General features: G+C 40.0%; 2 protein-coding genes across 3 annotated transcripts; one reads left to right on the top strand and one right to left on the bottom strand.

Annotated features, from left to right (window-relative positions):
- Positions 1-14,833, top strand: gys2 (glycogen synthase 2). 2 transcript variants are annotated; one of them, XR_015720750.1, is made up of 17 exons: positions 1-247; positions 3,282-3,463; positions 4,218-4,409; positions 4,546-4,731; positions 6,328-6,472; positions 6,992-7,109; positions 7,214-7,334; positions 7,418-7,524; positions 8,390-8,449; positions 8,547-8,625; positions 10,229-10,342; positions 10,595-10,721; positions 10,828-10,923; positions 11,024-11,187; positions 11,720-11,800; positions 13,655-13,752; positions 14,254-14,324. XR_015720750.1 is itself a non-coding variant. In XM_087852702.1 (16 exons), exons 1-16 carry the CDS (start codon positions 124-126, stop codon positions 14,470-14,472), a joined length of 2,115 nt encoding a protein of 704 aa, XP_087708828.1. In that variant the 5' UTR covers positions 1-123; the 3' UTR covers positions 14,473-14,833. The 2 variants fall into 2 exon arrangements, 1 of the variants encoding a protein (XP_087708828.1); XM_087852702.1 differs by lacking the exon at positions 13,655-13,752 and having other exon boundaries at positions 14,254-14,833.
- An 825-nt stretch (positions 14,834-15,658) lies between these two features.
- On the bottom strand, positions 15,659-17,814 carry spx (spexin hormone). Its single transcript, XM_006808345.3, has 6 exons — positions 17,755-17,814; positions 17,227-17,310; positions 17,025-17,082; positions 16,836-16,898; positions 16,390-16,476; positions 15,659-15,847 (listed from the first exon to the last, which is right to left on the bottom strand). Exons 1-6 carry the CDS (start codon positions 17,758-17,760, stop codon positions 15,783-15,785), a joined length of 363 nt encoding a protein of 120 aa, XP_006808408.2. The 5' UTR covers positions 17,761-17,814; the 3' UTR covers positions 15,659-15,782.
- Positions 17,815-18,450: the final 636 nt, after the last annotated feature.

The raw sequence follows: 18,450 nt of genomic DNA, 5'->3' as shown, positions 1-18,450 counted from the left end.
TTTGCCTTTGGAGAGGAAAGCTCTTTCTGGCCTCTAGCCACAACAGGTTTGAAGGTCCTACATTCAGATTAAGCGGAGCTTCTTCCCAACAGTGACGTTTGTTGGATCCCCAGAAACTGTAAGATGCCTCTGTCCCGTTCGCTTTCCATGACATCCCTGACCGGGGTGCTGCCGGCCTGGGAGGAGGACGAGCTGCCTGTGGAGGACCTGCTGCTCTTCGAAGTATCCTGGGAGGTCACCAACAAAGGTCAGTTTCATCAGAACTGTATTACTTATATTTCCAGTTCGTACAGTGAAACACTGCATGTATCTTTGTAGTATTTATTTCATTTGAATCAGTTAGCTCATATTAATGTGTTTGAGTCAATATATTTCAGTGTGCGTGTGTATATGTTTGTTTGTGTTTCTTTTTTTTTAAAAGTTTTTTTTTAATGACTTGTGGCTAGAAAAACCATATACAGAATGTATAAATATCTATGAATCAAAGGAATTTAAAAAAAAAAACCCCATCTGAAACCATAATGAACAGTAACAAATGTGTATCTTTAAAGTATCAGTATTTCAGTTTAAACATCACTTTAATTTGTATCTCTAATACCATGCCATGGGACAATTTCCTGTTTAAACCCCCCCCCCCATCTGTCTGTTAATATTAGTAATATTTTATGAAAGAGTCACTCTTTGCCCCTTGAAGAGCAAATATTGAAATGCACTGAGTGTGCCCCCTCTGAAGAGTTAAACATTAAGCTGATGCTCATGTAGTGTCCTAAACACAAAAAAGATAAAATGACTGAATAGTGAATTGGTTTGCATGTGGACAGCAGGTGTTGTGTTACAGTACTAATTGTGGCTTTAGCCTCGCATCACTGAGAACATTTTATGCATAGTGAAGATTTCTGCTGCTTGTTTATTCACTCTTACTGGCAGTTTGGATTGAAGTTGGATATGGAAACTACAACTTTTTTTTTTTTTTTCCAAGATGTGACAATAGCACATTGTTTTATGTTGTGTTTAATTACCTTTAATTTCAAATTAATGAATCTAAAAAATGTAAATATTAATTTGAACATTAAGGTTCAGAGGTTATCAGGCACTCTGCTGTTTTCTCTGGCTTTACTGTTTATATGATCCCTGCTCTCTGATGCAGCTCAGACGTCATTCTCTACTGAATGTTTTGGTGATAATATCAGTATTTGTCTTTATGCTGCCTAGTGAGACTGAAAAACATTACCACATGTGCTTTGACCCCTACAAACAAGAGACTTTGTGTCTGCTACAAATGGCACCAGTGCAATATCAGCTCCTGGTCAAAATGGGTTTGTATAAAAGATCTGTTAAAGCATTTGATAGCCCCTGACTATTTTCAGTGATTTAGTGTTTGACTAAATGACTGAACAGCTGATGATAATGTATGTAGGTATGTTTTGTCTCTTTCTTTCCATTTTTGTGGATTTTTGAATGACAATCTGGATTATGTCTCAGCACATAATAAGAGGTTATTTACAAAAGTAAACCAAAAGGCAAAAACACTGTATAGAAAAACTAGGAACATCTTTCCTACTTCCATAGGAATTAGGAGACTGAAAAGCAGCCAGTTGCTGCTACTAAATGCATTTGATTAGCTGATCTGGAAATGTGAACAGCTATAGAAGTAGCGGTAGTTTAGTGATCATTCAGATGTCTGTTCACCTATGCCAATGAAGATGGAAATCAAAATTATGAGGAAGCAATTTTTGTTGCCCTTCAGTCTGGAACCGGTTATAAGGCTGCTTCTTGAGCAATTTGAAATCAGTCATTCTGCAGAGAGTCAGAAAGCATTCAAAACAGTTTTCAGTCTTAACCAGAAGTTGGCATTCCAACAAATTCACCCCAATGATACTCAGAAACTTAACCCTCTGGGGTTTAATTGGCTGTTTTTCCATACTTTTGATTTTACCTTGTATATTTCACATTTTTAAAACTGTTTACCTTGCCATGTTTAAAATAATTCTTGTCAGCACTCCCTGTCTAATTTGGGATTTTTGTTTTAACTGCAAAAACTACAAACATGTTTAACAAGTCATTTTCATAACTTGAAATGCAAAATAAATTGTAAATTAAAAAAAAAGTTATGCACAAGTTTTGCAAATAAAGTTATTTGGAACTACTTTCCTAAAAATGTAGCAAGGCGTCAGGCGTTTTTATATAACCATTTAAAACTATTTACAGAATAATCAGGTGTTCTGCATCAAATAGTTAGTTAAAAATAAATAACTGGATTAAGAATTAACGTAAAAACGGCGTTGACCCCGACAGATCGCTTTTTATGTCACGTAGCTGCGCAATGAACGCAGTTTTTGTGGGTGCCAGAAAAAGCGGCGTTCAAAGACCGGGAAAACTGCCTTTTTTCCGCCACTCAGAAGGGGCGTTCAGGGGGCGCGCCTCCAACCACCCCCCCCCCCCCCCCCCTTTTTGTTTTTCTGACTAATTAAACGGCGATCTTTAACGCCAGTTCTTAACCAGACGGGTTAGGAAAAGTGGCAAATTGCAGCACTATTGGCTTGCAACAGTTAAGTTTTTACCCTTTTCTTTCGGGACTAAACGTGCCGATAGTATTCAGAAAACTTATTATAACTCTGGTTTTACGTGGCCTATCACACAATTTAAAAACTGGTATATAGATTGAAGTCTGCACTTTCAAAAGAAGTTGAAGGAGACTCTTAGCTGCATCTTCTTGCTATAGGTACAGTCTTAAATCGGTCATGTGATTTGGACCCCAGAGGGTCAACCCTCCACCAGGCCTCAGTTAGCATGTTAAATGTTAAAATTCATGACAGTCCAATTATAGAAAAAGTCATCAGGTATGGCTTGTTTGGAAGGGCTGTATGATCAAACTGTTGCTACTGTTACCACTACTATTGTTGTTTCCTTGTGGACATCTAGTTTTCCAAAACACCATAATACTCAGACTACTGAGAATACTATGAGTATTCTCTTATGAGTAATCAAAATACTCAGGCTTTAATAACGTCAAGCTGTAACAGAGGTCATTCTTTACATGCATTTTTTAAAATTCAATTGTAATTTGAATGTGGAGGCCATGATGCCACCAAACACTGACAGTCTTTTTTTCCCCCCCCTCCACAGATTACTGTAGTAATGTGTTAGGAGTCTGTGAACATACAGACTGGTTCCTATTGGGCCTTTTACAAGAATTTTTAAAAGAAAAGTCAAGTCTGCAAAAGTTTTAAACCTTTTGCAGTGACTTCAGGTCTTTTCACTTGCCCTGTGTGTCACTATAGTTGGGGGAATCTACACAGTCATCCAGACCAAGGCTAAGATCACTGTGGATGAATGGGGAGACAACTACTACATGATGGGGCCGTACTTCGAGCACAACTTCAAGACTCAAGTGGAGAGCTGTGAGCCACCAAATCCTGCCATCAGGAAGGCCATGGATGCCCTCATCCACAACGGCTGCCAGGTGAGGGATGGGAGAGGAAAAAGATTATCTGTGTACCAGTTGACACACCAAAACCTACTGAGTTGACAGGCATACAATTTGCTTAACCATAAAGGGGGACTAATGGGTCTAGGGGTTCTCACCCATGAAATTAGTTATTCATCATTTCACAATGATGAATATCACTGTCATACAGTTTGGGCTGCCCTGGATGTACGCTGTGTATGATGGGAATGATGTGATTGCATTGTGATTGCTGGATGAGGATGGTCACTGAGTGGTATTTACGCAGGAGGCTCAGATGCCAAATGCGTGTTTGACCACTAGAGGGTGCACATATGCTGATGAGGCAGTTGCAGATCATACTGTCAGAATGCATTTCTTAAGGAAATAACAATTAGCATGACTTTTGTAAAAAGCTACACTAAAGCTGCGAGGCTCCTTGGAGATGTTTAAAATGTTATATTGTCTAACTTTAAGAGCAGATAGAAAATGTGTTTGTAAGAACACAACTTGGCTGTATATTGCTGTCATGCAAAAAACAACACAATATAGTGATCACTTTATACTTCAAATGCATGCATCCAAAATTTCTCTTAGCAAAGTGGATATAACCAGAATCTTCATACCGCCTACGCCCCAAGTAGGGTTAGGGTTAGGCTAACCTCAGGCTAAAACTGTTGCCACGAAACTGAATGCATATCCTGGGATAGAAGCACAGAGACACTTAAATCTGAAAGTGTCCCTAATAAAACTGAACTTGTTCTTAATGCAGGTTCATTTTGGTCGCTGGCTGATTGAGGGCAGCCCCTACGTAATCCTGTTTGACATAGGCTCAGCAGCCTGGAACCTGGACCGCTGGAAAGGGGACCTTTGGGACACCTGCAACATTGGTCTGCCCTACCATGACCGAGAAGCCAATGACTCGCTCATTTTGGGCTCCCTTATTGCATGGTTCTTCAAAGAGGTGCATTATAAGTGAACCTAATTGTCTTGTTAGCTCCAATGCTGAGTGTTGGATTTATAAAAATAAATAAATCTCAATATGCATCACTGAGCTGGTTAGCATAAGTAAACATGGCAGCTTTCTTTTGTGCTTTTAGTTGACAGACCACCTTGGAGACAAACCTAATGTCATCAGTCACTTCCATGAATGGCAGGCAGGTCCTGGACTTATTCTCTCTCGCTCACGCAAAATTCCCATGGCGACAGTATTCACAACACATGCCACCCTGCTGGGAAGATACCTTTGTGCTGGGAACACTGACTTTTACAACAACCTGGACAAGGTGAGAGAACAAGAGAACTGCCGTACAGCAAACAGACACATAGTAACACTGTTTGTAGTTGGCCTGTAACTGTCATGGACACCAAGCCATTCCCTTCTTATGACTCTAGTTAATAATACAGGCAGGAAAATTTGTCAATGTTTTATTGTGAATCAGAGCTTGATCTTTACAGCTGATATGTTGTCTACAATGTGCATATTAGATTCATTATAAATCTATCTCAGATAGTTGAATTGGGTAATACTTAAATCCTTTTGACTCTAATAGAAGGGGAAAAAACATCAGTTTTTGTAAACATAGGGGCACTACAGTAGGCATGTTATTTATATTATCAAATCACAATAGCAATCCCTTTTTTTATTTCATATTGTAGGGCCTTTACACTACAATATGAAATGCAAAAAGTGAGTGAAGAAGAGAAGCCCACAGCATGCTGAGGCCTATTGCAGTGTACCTATGAAAACAGAACAAAAAGCAAAGTTCTTAAGAGAGTCTGTCTCCTGACGCCCCACGTCCATCACAAAATACGTGTGCAACTCACACTCGCGCCTCTCTGCCTGCAATGACCAGCCATAAGATTTATGCTCATATTTAAAGGTTTAGCTCTTTTAGGACTACTTAGAGCATCATTAGTAATGTTGAGCTACATTTGGAGATGTCAATGCAATGTTTGTAATTGGCCACACAAGCTAAAGGTCAATGTGGAGCTAAAGGTTACTCCTTGACCGAATGGATAATTGACAGATGATTCTTAGGACCATCACTTATTCTGTCGATGGAATCTTGTTAACTGAGAGTCAGAAAATGCAGCAAATATGGTAAAACAAAGCAGGATCATTTCCAGACTTACAAACTGTAAATTAACTTTAAAAGAGATTTTTTTTATTCATTTAATTGAAAAATTAAATTTTATTATGCTCTTGTTTATGTTCACAACTATGCCTGAAATTGATAATTATACATACTACATATGCTTTGTAGGATTAATGAGGATGCGGTGAACTAAACTGGTGCAGTCTCGTCCTCATTTTTTTTTTTTCCATTATGTTTCATGACAAACGCTCATACTCGGACACTCGTGTCCTCTCTTGCTCATTTAAACATGTATGCACGCTCGCATCCACACACGGCATAACTCTATATTTGTTTGTGTACCTCCCTCTGTTTTGTCTTTTAGGTGTTGTATCGTTAGTGTACTTTGTTACAGAGGAAGCATGTCTGTTTGCATCTATCTCACCCTCATTCTTTTCTCCCTCTTTTTTTTGTCCCTTCTATTCTTCCACTTCTCCGGTCTTTTGCCTAGTCTTCACCCTCTGTCCACCCCAGCATTATATCCACAAACAATAATATGAATAATAGTTTCTTTTTTTTAAATAACTGCAACAAAAACATTCTCATGAGGAAAGTAGACCCTCTGTAGGCTCGTCTTGTTAAAGCAAATACATTTGGTTAAAAAAAAGGCATTCAGAAAAATATTCTGCTGCTCTGGGCAGGTTTAAAAAAAAAAAAAAAAGCTTGATAATTAAACATGTTTTGTCCCCTGAAGTAAAATGAATGTTTTTGTTTTTTTCTGTTTTTAAAAATTGTGTGTGGCAGTTTAACATTGACAAGGAGGCTGGTGAGAGGCAGATCTACCACCGATACTGCTTAGAGAGAGCAGCAGTTCACTGTGCTCACGTCTTCACAACAGTCTCTCAGATCACTGCTGTGGAGGCCAACCACATGCTGCACAGGAAACCAGGTGGAAATTTTTTACTATACTATCTCCACAAGAACGTGGTTTTACGTCGTCTATTGGTTTTCTGACGATCCATGCAACACAGTCATGCAAGAAATGTTTTTACAAATCGCACTACGGTCCTGTAGATAAATGCACATCATGATTGACTCATTTGTAGCGATAACTAGCAACAGTAACTTGAAGTAATCAGTTTTTGTATGATGTTCACACAGTCACATAATTTGCTCCAAGTGAAAAATTGGATAATCCATCACATCTGTCTCTAAAATACCTGGAGATACAACTGCAAGGTTCCTAGGACTTGACTATAAAACAAGCCCTTCATCACCATACTGGTATAAGATGGGAGGGGGGGGGGGGGGGGGGGGGGCTCTGAACTTTGAACACAACTGTATTCCAGGGATTGATGGCAAAAATACCTTCCAGTTTGAAATAAAAGTTTGAAGCTAAACACAAAATAATTTCTATACCGCTGTCAACAGAAAATGAATAAAACCATCTTTTCCTATGTTGGTACAGATGTGGTCACCCCAAACGGGCTGAATGTGAAGAAGTTCTCAGCCATGCACGAGTTTCAAAACCTGCACTCCACCAACAAGGCCCAAATCCAGGAGTTTATCAGGGGACACTTCTATGGGTTTGTTGCTTTATTAAAAAGTAGTTCTGGCATCTCTCGAAGTTTGTTGTACTTCATAAAATGAATCGACAATTTCATTTTATTAATCTTTATTATCTCGGTAGTCACCTGGACTTCAACTTGGATAAAACCCTCATCTTCTTCATTGCTGGGCGCTATGAGTTCTCAAACAAGGGAGCAGATATTTTCATTGAATCGCTGTCCAGACTGAACTACCTGCTGCGGGTGAGGCCGTGTTTGTTTTGTGCCTTTTTGGTAGCGTTGTGTTGTACACATCAAATGGAAAATCATCCTCACCGTCTCTGCAGGTCCACCGAAATGATGTGACGGTCGTAGTTTTCTTCATCATGCCAGCGAAAACTAACAACTTCAATGTGGAGTCACTGAAGGGGCAGGCAGTACGTAAACAGCTTTGGTACGTCCTGCTTTGCTGATTACTTGTAGCAATTAAATAATTTTGTACAGTACATCCATTTTTTTTCGTTATATACTCTAAATGTGATGAACAATACCCGGGGGGGAGGAATCTGGAAATCTGTTAGGATTTTTCTCCCTCACTGATCACTTGAGGAGCTGCAGTTTTTGGTAAAATTGTAAATCCCAGAGGTTGTAGTGCATCTGCCCACCAATTTAGAAGAAGGCTATAAAGAACGGCACATGGATGGAATGTGAAATGGAGCCTGGGAATTGCAGGGCCTTCTAAGTTGTCTCTGCCATGTTGTTGTCGCCACGCAAAAGCAGAGGCTGTATGCCAACAGGTAATAAGGACGAAAGTGCACTAATGAATGAGACAAAGGAGTGTTAGGAGAAATTATTTTTAGGCGCTACTGATGCTCAAGTTCCCTGAACTTTTCGTGTAGCTGTTCGCCACCTGCACAACATTTATTGCTTCAAGCTTGGGCTTATCGACCTTTCTGGGCAGCCACGACACATCAGACAAATCCAATCTTCACTCGTAAATAGCAGACAGTTTGAGACAGCGTGGTATTGATCTGATTTGAAACACAAACCTGATTTAACTGCAGCCTGAACAAAGTGTTTACCTCCAGTAGGAAGCTGTACTGAAAGACGCGTCATTATCCAACATTGATTTAAAAAATGTGTACTTCCTCATGAGTGGTTGCTAAGGTGGGCATGGTTCAGCAAAAATGCAACTTAGGAACTTTGCTCCTTCCCTGCTTTAACTCTTAAACTCTAAATAATAATGATTTTCTGTTACTGTTGGTGCTTCAAACTAAGTAACAACTGCAGTGGTGATAGATTTCCTTTGCTTTTAACAGGGATACAGCTCATGCTGTTAAGGAGAAATTTGGTAAAAAGCTGTATGATGCTCTGTTAAAGTAAGTATTTCTACTTGCTGAGGTATTTGATGTTGATATCAAAGTGTTGTGTAAATTTGCAGATCAATGATGATGTATGTATGTCTTCTTTCATTAGAGGGCAGAGCCCTGATCTCAACAACATTTTGGACCGAGATGACTTCACCATTATGAAGAGAGCCATCTACGCCACACAGGTGTGTGTGTGTGTGTGAGAGTGTGTGTGAGAAACCTAATCTTTAATTCTACTTCCCCTCCAAGTAACTGACTACCATTAGTCCTTATTGATGATAATGACCTAGAAAGATTAATATCAGTAAATTGTACCAGTGTATTGTTTCCCAAGACAAACTGTGTTCAGCTGAAATCTTTACACCTAAGGTGACACTCTTGATAAGAAAATGTTAATATCTTTAAAATGTGGAAATTGGGATGTTTTCAACCAGCCAGAAACTACCTTTTTACTACATAAAGGGCCATGTTTATGGTTGTGCCACTATTACATTTAGGCACATATAAATTTCAGGATAACTTATTTCAACAACATTAAAGATATAACTTTCATTTTGACTCAAATGTTAAAGCTATGCTGGAATATTTTATTTTGAATTTCATATAACTTCTTCTTGCTCTTGCTTCATTTAATTTGTGGGTCCTTTTGTAGTCTGCTGTTAACAGTATGGATAACATCGCAGGCTGTCGCAGTATTAGCAGAGAGTGCGGCACATGCAGTTATTCAATCTTCAATTGAAGTTCATACAGCACCAAATCACAATAACAGTCGCTTTAAGGTAGACCCTACAATAATACATGCAGAGTAAAACCCAACAATCGTATGACCCCCTATGAGCGAGCACTCTGGCGACAGTGGGAAGGAAAAACTCCCTTTTAACATGAAGAAACCTTTGGCAGAACCAGGCTCAGAGAGGGGCGGGGCCATCTGCTGCAACTGGTTGGGGCGAGAGAAGGAAGACATGTTATCACGATAACATATGTACACTCCCACAATAGATAATACGGCCTCATTCTACTAGCTTACCAGCTCAATGTCCTTACTGCAGAGTGTTTTTTTTGATAGTTAGATGGTGTAACTCTGGACACTTATCATTAACAAACACAGCCAGACAACCCCCCCCCCAATCATCTTATTTCAGCTCTCCTTGGTTCTGTCAGCCTGGATTAGATGCAGATAAACATGGACTGTCTTACTTTTTGGTGTTAGTGTGGTTAATTGGACGGATAAGATGCCCACTGATGCCAGGGCCACCAATTCATCCACGTGAAGAAATCTCCCATTCCACATGATGATGGATTTGTATCTTCTCCTCTGGTTTTGATGCCTGATACCAGATTCCTCTTAAGATCTTAGGGCAGCTCTGGACTAGAACAGAGTCCAGCTCCTGCCAAGGATGGTTCCAGATCCTGACTATATCTATTTGATATCTCTCAACCTCTCACAAGCTCAGGCTTCAATTCCACCAGAGACGTGATGTTCCATTTCTTAATAGCCAGCTCTGGTATCTGGAGACTGGACCACCGCCCTCCTGTAGGGCCTTTGCCTTTGAACATCGCCTGTCACACAATGTACCCAATGCCTATAGCACCTTCTAACCCTAACCTGCAGGTGGTGGACCTACTGGAGGGAAGCCAGTGTAGCTTCTTTGGGCTGCATCTGACTGGACCCCATTGCCTAAGGGCCTGGTCACCAGGCACTTTTTAAAATCACCTGGGGGGTCAATTGAATTCCTCACTTTTATGTTTATCTATCCTAATCACATACTTTAACTTCTTGGCTTGCAGAGGCACAGCCTCCCTCCAGTAACCACTCACAACATGCTGGACGACTCAGCAGATCCCATCCTGTCCAACATCAGACGTGTTGGCCTCTTCAACTCCAGGAACGACCGTGTCAAGGTAAACAAAACATTATGTCAGCCACGTCAGGTGTGATAAGATCTCTCTCGATCTCTCTATTGATGAAGATAGATATATATTTTAAAAATTAATAAAATGTGGAGAGATCTACTGTGACTACACAGTTGGTCTTTAATCTATTGACTTATAGTTATTAAAAACAAACAAACTGGCTTAACTTTGATGTTTTAATTTGTGCTATGCTGCCAAATAAGGACATGGGCAACTCTTATCTGTGTGTCACCCTCTCAGGTTGTTTTCCACCCAGAGTTCCTGTCCTCAACTAGTCCTCTGCTGCCAATGGACTACGAGGATTTTGTCCGTGGTTGTAACCTTGGAGTGTTCCCTTCCTACTATGAACCATGGGGCTACACACCTGGTAGACTGACCATCCTCATGTTGTAGCCAGGCATACATGTTTCTACACAAATGCTTTATACTTCCCCTGTGCATATTGTTTAGGGCTTCTGTCTTCTGTTCTCCAGGTGAGTGTACTGTAATGGGCATTCCTAGTGTGACCACCAATTTGTCAGGTTTTGGTTGCTTCATGGAGGAGCATGTCTCGGACCCTGCTGCATATGGTGCGTGAGTGCATTCACGCTCATGGGCGCACAAACACTGAATTATGTGTGTTCACCCTTATGGATTATGTTTTCTCTCCCACCTCCTCCTCTCTGTCAGGTATCTATATAGTGGACCGACGCTTCCGTTCTGCTGAGGAGTCCTGCAACCAGCTAACTCAGTTCATGTTCAGTTTCTGCCAGCAGTCTCGGCGGCAGCGTATCGTCCAGCGCAACCGAACTGAGAGGCTGTCTGACCTTCTGGACTGGAGATACCTCGGACGGGTCGGTTTCTGATTCTGAAGCCCTGAATAGTTATTTGGTTCAAGTCAGAACAGGACACGATCAGAGAAAACGGGAGTCTACTACTGAACTATATTCTGGTTCAACCAACAGATAATCGGATTTTATTACTGCTTTTGCGGTTTACCAGATACAGGTATACAACAGTGAACCGCAAGCCGCCAACTTTGGTTGTGCTAGGCTATTCCACTTACACAAGTCAAATATAGGGCTACCATGCTGTGGTTTCTGTGAACTGTGGTACAATGATTTTCCATTCTTCTTTTATACTGTGCCATGTATTGATCTCCTATATAGTTCACCCTCTCCTTTAACAGGATAACTTGGCATACAAGATTTCATAATTGGTCCATATGTAGAACAAAGCATGCACCAACTTTAAGACTACTTTCGTCGTTACTCAAGGATGTATTCTTATGGTCAAGATTAGAGGTGGTAGTTCAGACGCCCACATTGCAAATCTTTCATTGAAATGTTTGTTCAGTTCTTAATGTATTTCTGACTTGTTTGACAGTTCTACATACATGCACGTCACCTGGCCCTTAGCAGAGCTTTCCCAGAGAAGTTTAAGATGGATCCCATGGCCCCTCTGAAGGTAAGGAATCCTTTACAAGGGATTTTGATCATAGTTGTGCACAAAACTTTATGTAGAGTAAGTGTTGAGGAGCGGGTAGAGCTTTGTGAAGTGATTTAAAGAGTTTACTGTTTGTGGGGATTATGTCTGATCCCCTTTTGATTTAATATTGGCCTTACAACTTAAGTTACCCTAAAAACCTTGGTCACGACCCTCTCTGTCCTACTGAGACCCAGCCTAATTATTTGTCCTCTGTAATAGACTTTTTTTCCCCCTATATCTTTTGACTTATTTGAGCTACCCTAATAAAACCTGATGTGCTCAGAGGACATCCTGGCTTTTCTCGTGTGTTTGGCTGGCCTCTTTTTGCAAAAAGAGGCAGGAAATTACAAAAAAATGTTAAACAGAAAGAAACTTCATATTTTTTTTTTATTTTTCCTTCCCCCTCAGTTGTCATGAAGCTAGGACCTTTGCTAGCTAGCTGTGATCCTGGGTTACATTTACAGCCTAATTGAAAGCATGAGAACTGTACTGGCGTTACTAAATTCTGTGTGGTTCTTGTACCAAACAATTGATGCCATCGGATCCTAATGATCAGCTGCCCTCATATCACATGTGAGAAAGTCTGAGAGACTTGTCTGTGAAGGTTCTCAGTCATCCAGGTCATTGTAGTCAAAGGAGCTTGCAAAGAAAAGCGTCTGGACTTCTTTAAGTTGCTTGAAGACGTTTCACCTCTCATCCGAGAAGCTTCTTCAGTTCTAAGGTCAAATGGTGGAGAGTGCCAGATATAAACCTAATGGGAGTGTCCCCCCACAGAGGGACAAAAGGACCCCCTGATGATCCTCTAATCGCCTGAGACAAGGTGTGAAACTGGGTGTGGGTCCCAATCAGCCAGGGTTTCGGGTGAGTTAATTGTGAAACCTGGCCCCACCTTATCATGCGAATTCCTGAGGTCAGATGGCCCAGGATGTGAGTGGGCGTTAAGGCGTCTGGGGAGGGAACTCAAAACTGGATTATAGATGGCAGACAGTTGGTGTCGTAAACCACCGCCTCTGTTCAAAGATGGTCGCTCACAGTGGACATAGATGGCTTCTTTCACTCCTCTTTCAAACCATCTGTCCTCTCCGTCCAAAATGTGAACATTGGCATCCTCGAAAGAGTGTCCTTTATCCTTAAGATGCAGATGGACTGCTGAGTCTTGTCCTGTGGAGGTGGCTCTCCACCATTTGACCTTAGAACTGAAGAAGCTTCTCGGATGAGAGGTAAAATGTCTTCAAGTAACTTAAAGAAGTCCAGACGCTTTTCTTTGCAAGCTCCTTTGTCTGAGAGACTTGTTATGGTCCATGAAAACATCACTTGACCCTCTTCAGATTGTGGCAGGTAGATTGATTGCATTGTCGACTCTCATATTTGGTCTCTACATAAGCCTTGCTTCCATCTAGATGCTTGCTGAGGGTCATCTTGTTTTATTTATCAAGTTTAACACAATTCAGTCAGATTAAGAGAGACTTACAGGAAATGTTAGTAAACATCTCAGGATCTCATGTATCACAGTCTAACTGACAAACTGCAGTATGTGAGATAGTTTGTCTAATGTTCAATACAACAACTCCAAGGGGAACTTTTCTGCGTCCATTCTTGTTGTCCTTGTACACATCCCACTTAAAATCAGATGTAAAAATCTGGCTCATGACATCGACAGAAATACTGATTTTTGTAGTGATTGGATATGTTGGGAACAAGAGGAGTACACAGGACTGGTGGATCATTTTGTGGAGCAGAGAAATGGTTCTCTGCTTCTGAATGTGGAAAAGACCAGAAAGGTGATGGATTTCTAAACGAAGATGGTGGCTACACGTCCCGTGTCTATCGTAGGACAAGATGCCGCTGTGGTGCAGGAGTTGACATCCAGATACTTCTACATTAAAAGGCTGAATTGGAAGACCAACACAGAGGCTGTATACAAGAAGGGGGTGAGCATCCTGTATTTCCTAAGGGAGCAGAGACACTTCAGTATGTGCAGCAAAGTGCTGGAGAATTTCTGTCAGTTTCTTGTGGAGAGCAGAGTGGAGCTGGTGATGCCAACAGACTGAATAAACAGATTAGGAAGGTTAGTTCTGTGACTGGCTGCGAACTGGGAGTCTGAAATACTACAACTATATACATTTTGTTGTTGTTTGTTTTCTTTTCTTGATGAAGTCAACTGCTGTAACAAGAATTTCCTAAGTATTTAAGATTGCTTTTTAAATCCAATGTTTCTAAGCGATTATCAGATAAAAATGAGCATTTCATGGTTCTAGGCCAGCCTGCCAGCTTCCTTTTTACTTTATTAGGCTCCTCTGCTCACCTGGTAAGAGTTCACACACTAATCATAATTATACTATCTACTTCAACTTTAGATTAGTTTAGCAAATTCACAGATCTCTGTTTAGGAATCACTGACTTACAGTGACTGGGCTCATTTGTCTCCACAGACGGAGGGTTTCCGGTATCCCCGGCCCTACTCGGTTCCACCCTCTCCTTCTGCCTCTATCCATTCCACGCCCCACCACAGTGATGTTGAGGATGAAGATGATGAACCCTATGATGAAGATGAGGAGGCTGAGAGGGACCGGATGAATATCAAATCTCCATTTGTGCTCAATGCTGTGCCAGAGGGGAAGAAGCAGCAACCAGGAGAGTCAAGAAACTGAAATGCTCCAGAGTAGCTATGGCCTTTACAGTTGGATGGACTTGACAGACAAATGTGTGCGGGGGGGAATCACTGCCTGGTTAGCCCCGCAGTCTACACCACAGTAATGACGACCCCCACATCATCACCTTTTATTAACAGTTGTTACTTATTCTGCTGCCAGGCAATAAAGTCCACCCTGCATAACGAACTTTTTATAAAGTTTGTTGAAAGGTTAAATCTAAGTTCATCATCTGTCTTCAAATGCTAGCTTGCCAAAATAACTTTAGTCAAGCAGAGTCTGAAAATGCTAACTGAACATTACAGTTATTTAAAATAAAGTTGAGTAGAACAAAGTGTCTGTCACAGGCTTTCCATTCGTTTGTTTGTTTGCATGAAGCAATAGTAGAGGGTTGCGCTTTAGGAGAAATTTAGAATAAGCAATGAATTTGACACTGTAGCCTTCATTTTAATTTTAGTAGACTATTTTTCAGATTAGGGAAAGCAAAAACGATGACATGAGACAAGGGACTGTCAAAGTAAAACAGGAAGTGTAACACAGAGATGTGGACTTTACACTGAACAAAGGGAACACTGAGCTAATCTGAAGCCGAAAAGTTGAGGTTGGAAGGTCTGCAGCATTTGACTGCAAAAATTTGGTTACATCTCTAAACTATGGGTCTCAGTATCCACTGACTTTTTGTGATTGGACTTGTTGCACAAGTGACATTTGGAATCACTAGGATGATGCAGCTACCACTTCACATTTAAAGAAGAAAGTGATGGGCGAAATCTAACGACTACTTATTGCCCATTTTTAAAGTACACAATTTTTACAGTTCACTTTGGTGTTACCACACACCTCTACACAGTAGTTTAAATATGGCAATATAAGGGAACAAACCACATGACGTGATTTGATTCAAAAGACACTTTGCTTCACTCTGGACTGAAATGGTTTGTATATGTTTTGAGTTTTCCAAGGTAATCTTGTGGTCTAATATCGCAAACATTCTGATGTACTCTATTTTATTATTTATCATCACGTTTACACTTATCTTTCCTTGAATTTCCAAGTAACCTAATTTCAGTTTTGTTTAAATTCTTGATTCATATTTTTGAAATCTGGAGCTTCTTGATTTGTTTTACAGGGATTGATTATATACCTGAAAAATAACACTGACCATAAAAGTAGAAAATTTGCCCCAAACAGTTTCAATGAAACTCTTTTTATTAAAACATCACATTTCATATTTAGAGAATTTATATTTACAGCTTCCTTTCCCCCACACAGAACAAATCAGAGGTTGTTGTCTGGCAATGATACAAACATTAGAAATATTCCCTCTTCCACACTGGTAGCTCCTGGATATACACCTCATCTGCGTTTTCATCAGCTAGAAGAGAGGAACGGTAAAAGAAAGTATGGAACTGAAATTGAGCAAAAAGAAGAACAAAACACACATTTTGAACTAAATGCCATAAGATTTGAAATCTTTATTTATTTTTTTCCCCCTATTATTGCCTTTTCACTACAATCTGAAGTTGATTCGAACTGGAACAAATTAAAAAAAAATTCAACCTCTTTTCTTTATTAAGGCATAAAGGCAAATTTGTGTCGCAAAAAACCCTTCATAAAACTGCAATGACACAGCCATGCTTCAACTACCATAGTTCCCACAACTTGAACTCTAACACCTAAATCATCTGTTTTCTCACAGAGATATTAAAGGACAGTTAATCATTTTTTTTGTATATTTGGTCGAAGTTGCACTATGACAGTGTACGGTATATGAGTTACCCAGTCAGCTCTAGAAATATCTACTTTGTCTCAAAAACAGCTGAAGTGGCCATCATGGCATCTTGTGATGCTCAAAGCATGAAAAACATACATTTGGAAAACGTATATATAACCCATAAGTCCAGATTCTGCTCTCACCTCCCTCTCTAGCCTGCTGTAGGAAATTAAGCAGAACAGTAGCAGCCTGGTCCACAGTCAGCTTCTCTGTGTTCTGACTACGAGTCTCTGACAATCAAGAAAACACAACACATAGTCCTAAAGGTGATTGCAGGTCAAAGTCCTCCATGAAAACCACTTACTGTGTATAAACATGGAAAGTTTATTTATTTTTTGTCTTTCTTTTGAATAATGAAAGTTAACTCTGTGAGGCCTAAGTCACCATCAGTGTTTACCATAAACTCTGTGCAATCAAAATGTCCCCCCCCACACACACATATCAAAAACCATTTTAATTTTTTTTTAAGAGGCTATTTTGCTTTCAAATTAGAATTAGAGTTATGGTTATCACCAATCACTAAAGGTTCTTTACATTTTTTTTTTAATTATTCATTTGTTATTACATTTTACAGGATACTTTATTGTACCTAGGTGAAGAGTGTCGTAGACATCTCCTTCTTTTCGGTCCTCTGAGATGAACCTTCTTCCCTCTGAAAAAATGTTTTTAAAAACAACTTTATGGTTTATTTACATAACTAAATAAATAAACAGCTAAATGGTGACAGTAAATGTTTATTGTCACCCTGTTCCTATTATGTCAGTAGCTAGATACATACGGGTGCCCTTGAGGTACAGCATAGCCTGCGGGGTCCAGTTTCTTCGCTGGAATGAGCCCTTTATAGAAGAAATAGTATTTGAAGCTCAAAGCTGGAGATATTTTTCTGACTTTAGAATACTATCAGAATATGAATAATTGTTTTGGTAATCTTGTGACAAAGCAGTTCAACAGGGGAAAAAAAAAAATCAAACCAGCCGTACCTTTGGCGTGCTCCATGACTGGGAGATAAATGTTGCCAGTAATAAAAGGGTGAATACATACGCTATTGTGACAGTCTTCAAACCCTGTCGGCAAAAAAGAAATGATCAAATCATGATGTCATCAGCATCCTTCATCTTCCTCACAGACCGACTCACTCAGATATGTGCCTTTATATTCACTTGAAGAAATCTTTTAATAATTAACTCAGTAACTGTGAAGCCTCAGTGAAAAATCGTGTGTATATGTAATATATCTGTGAATACAAAGAAAAAAGTGAACTTTTAGTGAGGACATCTCCAAAATTACTTTGATATTGCTAATTGATTCATCTTTTAGAAAGTGAGATATTAAAATGTTTAGTTAAGATAACATTTTCCTAAATGACATTTTCAAGAAAGAATGCATTTCACTTTTTTGAGGATGCAAAAAGTCCAGATATTTTAAAAAATTTTTTCCAATGAAACCTGTTTTAAAAAAAGAAATTCCTTCCACCAAAATACTGCAAACGTTTCATGCCTTCCACCTACCTTCATGGTATCACAGGTCCTGTAAGCCGGGCGCCTGCAGAGACGATGAGAGAGTAGAAGGTTCAGGGTAGCTGCTGGTGGTGTTTCCTCTGCCTCTACTTATATCCTCTGTGAACCTTCTGTGCTCTGTCAAGATGCTGCCAGCAATAGGTCATGCAAGTTTGATGGAAAGGGGGCGGTTAGGAGAGTGAATGAATTGTGCCACTAATCGATCCAGTTCCTTTCACAGACAGCTGAAGTCTATTGTAAAATACCTGTGAATTGAATCAAGCTTCTCTAAACACTTCCTGCTCCCCAGGGTGGTTTTTCAAAATTAGTCGGAGCTGCAGGCCATTAATATGAAATGTGGAGCACCCTGGATGTTCATAACAACAGCAATATTCTCCTCTGTGGTAATTTCTGATGTTTGCACCTTGCTTACTGGAGCAGTATACGGAGAGATGTGAGTTCATTTAATGAATCAAAAGGCAACATATCCACTAATGAAAGGAACAGTCCACAGCCTACAGGAGTGAATGAGTGATGTTCACTGTCAGTAATAGAAGAATCTCACTAACTGCCCTATTTCCCACATTGTAGCTGGTTACTCAAAGATGCCACCAAGCATTTGTGTGCATTTTTTAATATGGTTACACTCATGGGGTGGCTGTAGCTCAGCAGGTCATCTGCTGATCGGAAGGATGGTGGTTAAATCCA

Source organism: Neolamprologus brichardi, chromosome 15, assembly GCF_056152115.1.
Source record: "Neolamprologus brichardi isolate AB-2024 chromosome 15, ASM5615211v1, whole genome shotgun sequence".
Classification (NCBI taxonomy): domain Eukaryota; kingdom Metazoa; phylum Chordata; class Actinopteri; order Cichliformes; family Cichlidae; genus Neolamprologus; species Neolamprologus brichardi.
This window is presented reverse-complemented; position numbering and strand designations above follow the sequence as displayed.

Excerpts from the sequence above, each read along its gene's own strand:
- spx (XM_006808345.3), bottom strand. Across the intron at positions 16,899-17,024 it reads GCTGTACCTCAAGGGCACCC|AGGGAAGAAGGTTCATCTCA; the intron begins GTATGTATCTAG and ends ACATTTTTTCAG. Across the intron at positions 16,477-16,835 it reads CTACGACACTCTTCACCTAG|AGACTCGTAGTCAGAACACA; the intron begins GTACAATAAAGT and ends CTTGATTGTCAG.
- gys2 (XM_087852702.1), top strand. The coding sequence starts at position 124 with ATGCCTCTGTCCCGTTCGCTTTCCATGACATCCCTGACCGGGGTGCTG. Across the intron at positions 248-3,281 it reads CTGGGAGGTCACCAACAAAG|TTGGGGGAATCTACACAGTC; the intron begins GTCAGTTTCATC and ends GTGTCACTATAG. Across the intron at positions 8,450-8,546 it reads CTGTATGATGCTCTGTTAAA|AGGGCAGAGCCCTGATCTCA; the intron begins GTAAGTATTTCT and ends TTCTTTCATTAG.